General features: G+C 34.9%; 1 protein-coding gene across 1 annotated transcript; it reads right to left on the bottom strand.

Annotated features, from left to right (window-relative positions):
- Positions 1-502: 502 nt before the first annotated feature.
- On the bottom strand, positions 503-4,040 carry LOC107648151 (adenosine kinase 2). Its single transcript, XM_016352133.3, has 12 exons — positions 3,890-4,040; positions 3,564-3,617; positions 2,982-3,028; positions 2,842-2,873; positions 2,655-2,756; positions 2,476-2,543; positions 2,245-2,321; positions 2,030-2,127; positions 1,883-1,953; positions 1,737-1,803; positions 1,486-1,669; positions 503-1,103 (listed from the first exon to the last, which is right to left on the bottom strand). Exons 1-12 carry the CDS (start codon positions 3,970-3,972, stop codon positions 961-963), a joined length of 1,026 nt encoding a protein of 341 aa, XP_016207619.1. The 5' UTR covers positions 3,973-4,040; the 3' UTR covers positions 503-960.
- Between the last annotated feature and the right edge of the window lie 3,389 nt (positions 4,041-7,429).

Here is a 7,429-nt window from a genome sequence, read left to right as displayed (position 1 = left end):
AAGATTCACTCATTTGACTTTAGTTTACTTCGCCTTTACCAGCCTAGCAAAGGCTCATCGACAAATATATAGTCAAATTAAATCAAATAAATCTTTTTGGTGACCTAGAAAATTAAATATAAATGGTGGCCTAGAAAAAAAAAACCAGAGAAAAAGAATTTGTTGAAGAAAAAAGTAAATTAATGCAAAGCAAATAAAAGAGTACATAAAACCCAAAGATACTGTTAGACTGGAACTGGAATTAAGAGACTGAAACTTAGACTAAAAAATTAAGACTCGGTATTTTAATAAATATTCGTATTTTATCTTTATATTTATTTTGAATAAATATAATACTAAAACATAAATCAATCTTATACACTTTATACTATACTTTATATTATCTAATACAAAAATTTAATTTAATCTGAGTCTTTCGTCCAAACACATATAATCAGAATAGCATGCACCACATATATCGGAGAAAGCAACATAGTGACATACACAATAACATCTTTAACCATTATAATCAACGAACTTCGTACTTTTTCGCTAAGTATAACTATTTATGATAACTATGAATAATCATCATCGTTTTTTTTTTAAAACACCATCATTTTAAAAATAAAATAAATTAAAATATAGAGGAATGCTAGAGAACCAGCAACAACTTTTGTGATTTGTAGCCATCAAATAGCCATCAATGATGGTTTTAATGGTGTGAGATTGGTATGAGATTTTATCCAATGGCTCATTTTTTTTTTTGCTAGTTACATGCTGGCCAGAATTTAACAAAATTGCTGACTCCTAGATTTTTCCTTAAAGATAAGTGGTGCTCTAATAGGCTACTACATGTCTTGGATGCAATTTATTTATTTCAGTTTTTTTTCTTTTTTATTTTCCATTTACCGAAGCTTTTTTCTTTTTTACATTTCCCAACGAATCATAGCTTCAGAATGGCAGCAGAATCTGATAAACCAATCAATGGAAATCAGGCTTCTCTGGAAAAGTGCAGCCAGACCTTTGGATGATAACGTTTGCTGCATAGCAACCAGCTCTTACACATTCTTCAATAGTCTTCTCTTGAACCAGTTGTGAAAGAAATCCTCCAACAAATGCGTCCCCTACAACACACACAAAATAAGGCACTATTATATAATCATATTAGTATATTTACAATTTTTCTCAAACATTTTCATGGACCAAACTGATATCTCGTTTGCAATTTTACCAAAATCTATACCTGGCATTGCCTCACTAATCTTAGAATCATAGATTTCCATTTTTGGTTGTCTGTATAACTATGATAAATTTATCACATGCATTTGAAAAGGGATCAAATATGAACATATGTTTGTGTATGCGTGGTGGAAGTGCGAGTAAGCGAGTTTTAGCTTGAGTAAATTTATAGACGTGTGCATATATGGTACGAAGTAAAGTTTATGAATGTAATTTGATATGCAACTAAGTTCTACATTTAGACTAGTACATGCGGCACAACAGTACCTGCTCCATTTGTGTCAACTAATTTCTCTTTCGGCAATAGAACCACCGGGAACTTTTTCACCTTCCCATCCTCAGCAACACAAACAGGATCTTTACCCTGTGTAATAACAGTTATCCTTTTGTGTGTTCCTGATGCCTTTGGCCACTGCGAAATCTTCAGTGCTATCTCCTCAATATCATCAGTCTAACAGAAGAGGAAAGCGTCAAAAGAGCAAACATGAAGCCTACAGGATCTGCTAAGCAATGCTTACCTCCCAGCCATGAACTTTGGAAAACGTTCTTGCTTCAGTCTCATTTCCAAAAACGAAGTCCATGTACCTGAATTCCATAATGGATGTGACTTTAAGAAAAGTATATAAACCAAAACTCTTCAAATTTAACAGTGAAGGATACTTACGGCAGAGCCTGCTCTTGTACATCCCTGAAGAACTCACATATAAATGGGGCTGAAAGGTTCATCGTGAAGATCTGAATATAGGAACTGAAAATACTATCATAAGATGCAATTAAAAAAGAACACTGAATTTCTAATATCACATTGTACCTTGTTATTTGCGGCAGCATGCTGAGCAACTAATTGGATGGATTCTGGGGATACTGTAAGGAAAAAGCCAGCAATATAGAAATACTCGGCCTTTTCAACTGTGCAAGGAAAGATTGCAGATAACAGCAGTCATCCAGCTGGAACTTAATCAGATATGAAGAAAGAGACAACGGTAAAAGAAAGCCTTGAGCCCTTAATGGGCCAAGACATGGTACCTAATGCCCAATTTTCTGGTTTCTTCAAGTGCTCAGACTTGTAGCAATTTGCTGCAGATAAGTTGGCAACAAGAGACCTATATTTAGATGCAATCAAATAGAGGGTTTCAAATAAAATGCAATCAAGCATATATCGAGCTGAAGATACAGACTTAGATTAAAACAAGCTTCAATTATTCGATAAAATAAAGTAAGTAACAAACAAAAATCACATCAAAAGCCTGATTATACCTCTCACCACCAACCACACAAACAGCACAAGTTCCAGTAGGTGTAGTTTCATGTTCATAGTAGTGAACCTGATGGATAAACAAATAAAATAATTTCAGAGCAAGGGACTGTAAGATCAAGTTTGTTGAAGCAGATAATACAGAATCAATATGACTATTTTTATACAATATTCAACGCACATTTACACCAGCAAGTTTCGAGTTCTTCTTCATCTCTTCCCCAAACTTATCCTTTCCTATGGAACCAATGTAACTTGTTGCACCTGGTACTTGAAGCATCCACTAGAAGAGGCCAACATAAATGGTAAATTACTTTGATTATGGCTTCTTCAGATTCAGAATACTACACAATAAAGTTGCTACATACCTGAGCAACCCTGATTGAGTTCTGAGTAGCACCTGCCAATATGAAAATTGAATATGAAGTGTCATTATGAAAAACTCACGGCAACCCTGACTAGTAAAGCAATTATCTGAATTCCACTATTTAAGATCTAGTTACTTTACCTCCAGCAATGTATTCCACATTATATTTCTCGGCCATCTCTTCATACCTAAGCTCATTACTCAACAAGAACATTAAATACTGCATTTCATGAAACTCCGATACACTCCGCAAAGAACACGGTCAAAAACCAAAATTATACTCCCTTCCCAACAAATGAATAATTAGAGTAAATCTCCAATCTCATTCCTAACAAAATGACAAAAAAAAAAAAAAACACAGCAGATAAAGCAGTTTCTTAGGAATCAAAAGTGACAAATTCATCCTTAATATTGCAGACCATCCATAGAAAAGTACAAGAAGACTAATATATCTTCCTTTTAATAGTGAGAAACAAACTCATCTTGTAAGAAAATGGCAACGAACAAATCTATTTGATAGAAAACAAACTTTTCACTTTCAAATCCCAAAGGACTACTTTGGCCTGTGGCTTTTTTTTTTCTTTTCTCCTTTTGGTTAGCAACAAGACTGGGGTTTACTTAAATAACCATTTAAAAATGAAAATTTTGCTGGTCCAATTTCCGCAAAATATTTGACTAAATGAAAACCCAGTTATGTGAAAGCGAGAAAAAGAGATATCTCACATAGGTTTGTGCTTGTCCTCAGCAAGAATCGCGTTATTCAACGTGATGTCATACCTGTCACCATAAATCACACGTCCATAATCATTCCATAAACCCAAAAATTATATTAATCCGAGATCTTTTTCAAATAAAAACAATTAAAAAATAAAATTCGGATGTTATTACTCTCTAAATTTCACAGCTATATATATTACATACGAAGGATCAGCGTTACAGAGAGCTAGGTAATAGGAAACGAAACGACGATGAGATTGTAATCACACCGAATGAAACGCGCGAATGTATGAAAAGAAAATGAAAACGGAGGGAAGAGTAAAGTGGCGTACTTTTGGAGGAAGTCGTGGTCGGCGACGGCGGAGATGTCAAGAAGAGGGTTCCCCATGCCCAAAAGAATACCTTCGGACGCCATTGATTAGTGTCTGATTCTGAATTTGGGTGCAAAAAGAAGGCATGCAGAGTGCGTAGGACTAGGAGTATTGTGTATTGACTATATATTATCTGACTGTGTCGCTTACCAATCAAATTGAGGGGCCCACCCATTGAATCTTCAAATGCGGCCGCAGTTCAAGTCTTCACTGGTCCCTGCTCTTTCACTCGGTAAGTCGGTAATAATCACTATTCACTAATTAGTAAGAACTAGGAATTATTAGCACACCACGTTTTTGCTGTCCCGGTAATAATCCTGTACATTTAGTTGGATTTACTTACGCACTTACTGAAGATTATTTTAGTAGAAATTTCTAAATTTCTTATTTTAATAAAAAAATAAGAAATATAGTAAAAATTTAAGTTTTACTTCTTATAAATTTTTCTGATCAATAACATTAGCATGTGTTTTAATAAACAGGATAAACCTGGTTTTTATTTTATTTTGGTTTGTATTTACTATTATTTTATCACTGGTTTACTTATGTATTTTCATTTTATTTTCATTAATGAAAATATAAAATGCTCTATGTTCATATCTGTAACACTTTACTACACAGAACTTTATACATAGGATGTAAAATAGAGATGATGAGGCGCTACAACCTTTAAAAAAATATATATTTATATAATATAGCAATAATATTTTTATTTAGGAGTATTTTAAAGAAAAGTTATTGAACGAAATACAAGTAGAACAACGCAACACTCACGATCGGATAAAAGTAGAAAGGTAGACAAGATTGAACGAAAATGATAATAAATGTATAAGATCAGAATTCCAAAATGCAATTAACAAGTTCTGGACTCGGCTTTCGAAGCAAAGACCGACCAGAGTATACATATACATATATATAAACCCAAAGTAACCTAAAACAGAAAATCGACAACCTGTTTCTCCGAGTCAACCTCTAAGAGGGACAAACATAAAATACAAGGTGGAGAATCTATATACATATATAAATATAAATATAAATAAAATACAACCCTGAGTCCCAAGAGTTCTTCGCTTCCTTAGAGTCTCTAAAATATACAGTGTGGTGCTTCTCAATCTGCATCTGAAAAACAACAACACATATGGAATGAGAACCAGAGGTTCTCAGCATGGTAGTGGTGTCCACATACATAATATATAAGGTTCCGAAAAAGCTAGAGGCAATCCTAAAACTCCGACACTCAAATTATAAAACTTAAAAATTTAAAAACGAAAGCCATAAGTAAGGTTGACACCAAGACGTCGCTTCGGTCACCAATCTTTGCGAGGTTAACAAGTCCACTATGGTGACATAGTTTAGATTCACCAATCTTGGCGAGGTTAGTAACCCTACTATGGTGAAAATAGCCATAAACCCATCTTGGTTGGCCAAGTCAAGGATGCACCTCATACTCTCAAAGAGCTTAGAGGAAAATAAGTACACAGCTTATTTCATATTAAAATAAACTTCAACTCTATTTCATAAATAAAAGGTACATGAGTTATTTATACTAGTGAGAGAAGGAAAAGCCTTCATAACTTAGACCATGTGGGACTAATACATAATACAAAACTCACTATCCTAAACAATATGAAACTTGTATTCCTTATTACAATTAACTAATATAATTAACCTACTAACTTTACTAACTCCCGCGTCAAGGGTGGTTCTCTAGGTTTCTTAGACTTAACGAAAACTCCATCCAATACCCTCCATCATCCGCCTTCCTCCAAATCCTCCAACTCCGGTGGAAATACATAGACAGCCAAATAGACAATGACAAACACAATTAGGGTACAAATAATGCAGGTAGCAAGTATAACAATTAGGCATACTAATTCACATAGGCACTCCCAATTAATGCACAACAAGCAAATCAAACATATGCATATGATGTATGCCTATCTTATGGCTGATGAGTCTCATCTGTCAGTTATAAAGCCCAACCTGACATGTCTGGTAGCTAACCCTGGACACACCAAACACAAAGAAAGTGGGACAACGTCACAACCCTTGCATCTTACCCGTGTACCCGAAGCAGGGGACAACTTCACCCTGCCTCTTACTCAGGCGGTGTTACAATTCTCGACCCAGAGTAAGCGCCGACAGAACACAACATTTACATCTTATCCAAAGCCTCGAACTCTCCCGGAGCAAATGGGTAACACCATTGCGTCTTACTAGGAGGCATATCACACTCAAATTCAAGTTCATTTTTATTCTTATTCCAATTCATTCATAATCATTCAATCACTAATTCATTTTCCATACATTCTCAACATCCTTACACTTCTTTAACATATACCCAGAGCGAGTGGTCATTGCCACCGTCTCTTACCCGGTCACCTCTATCTCATTCCATTCATTCAAATTCAATCACCATCATCCTTAATGTCATTATCCTCATCAACCCATTTCAATCTCAATTGAAATTCATTATTATCATCATTATAGTTACATTAGTTCAGTCAACACTTTGCAAGCTCGAAATTACCACCACACAATCATAATTCATTACTCCGCAACTTGCTTCACTCCCAAGTTATTATCCCTTCCTAGTTTCCCCTTATTACTAGGTATACCACTAAGGTCTAGGAGCTAAAAGAGTAAAAATTGTGGTTTAGAGGTTCAAAATTAGGTTCTAAAACATAAAATTCACTTTGCTGAAAACAGGGGTCCCGCGTACGCGTGGGTGCGTTTTTCCTTGCTTGTGTACACATGCACCCTGCTCGCGTACGCGAGATGCCAAACCCGAACGGGTCGGTCGCGTCGCGTGCGGTGTCGCATACGCAAGTTCAGCAGAATGAGTAAAAATACTAAGTGCAGCATAATTTCAGTTTTGCACACCGAAATTCCGACGCACATAATTTTCTCGTTTTAAAATATTTTTTATCTGTTCTTTAAACGTCATAAACTTCACGGACCCAATTTTCATATGAAATAAGTTTGAAAGAATTTGAGGGTCTGGAAACCGAGTTATGGCTCGCCAAAGTTTGGCCAAAAATAAGATTTTTCCAAAAAGTTCTTAAACCTCTATTTTCACCAAATCAAACTCAACACCAATATTCTATACATACAAACAGCACCACAACATACCATTTTCAGCACCACAATTCCCACATCCTACTACAATCAATCATACCATAATTTTGAATACATTTCATTCCAACATGTTCAATCATACCAACACAATAATTAACATTCATATATCCATATCCAATATTCTCATTTATCACCAACAAAATCATCATTCATCAATCTTCTCACCACATCAACTACTTTCATATCATAAAACCATTAAATCTATCATGCCTCATTAAATTCAATCATACATTGTCAACTAGACTACCAATCAAACTCCAACATTTTTAATTCAACTTATCCTAGGTCGTTTATCCTAAGTTTTCACAAAACATTATATATTAAATATGAGAAACCAAAATCATATCTTGGCCGATTTTCTGT

This window comes from Arachis ipaensis, chromosome B6 (assembly GCF_059453495.1).
Source record: "Arachis ipaensis isolate K30076 ecotype BB chromosome B6, ASM5945349v1, whole genome shotgun sequence".
NCBI lineage: Eukaryota > Viridiplantae > Streptophyta > Magnoliopsida > Fabales > Fabaceae > Arachis > Arachis ipaensis.
The sequence above is the reverse complement of the archived record's forward strand: the minus strand, read 5'-3'. Positions and strand labels throughout refer to the sequence as shown.

What these genes read in the sequence shown, in the direction of transcription:
- LOC107648151 (XM_016352133.3), bottom strand. Translation starts at nt 3,972, where the DNA reads ATGGCGTCCGAAGGTATTCTTTTGGGCATGGGGAACCCTCTTCTTGAC. An exon ending in ATGCTGCCGCAAATAACAAG is followed by an intron (nt 1,954 to 2,029) that starts GTACAATGTGAT and finishes TCCTATATTCAG; the next exon opens with ATCTTCACGATGAACCTTTC. An exon ending in AGTTGACACAAATGGAGCAG is followed by an intron (nt 1,104 to 1,485) that starts GTACTGTTGTGC and finishes TGTGTGTTGTAG; the next exon opens with GGGACGCATTTGTTGGAGGA.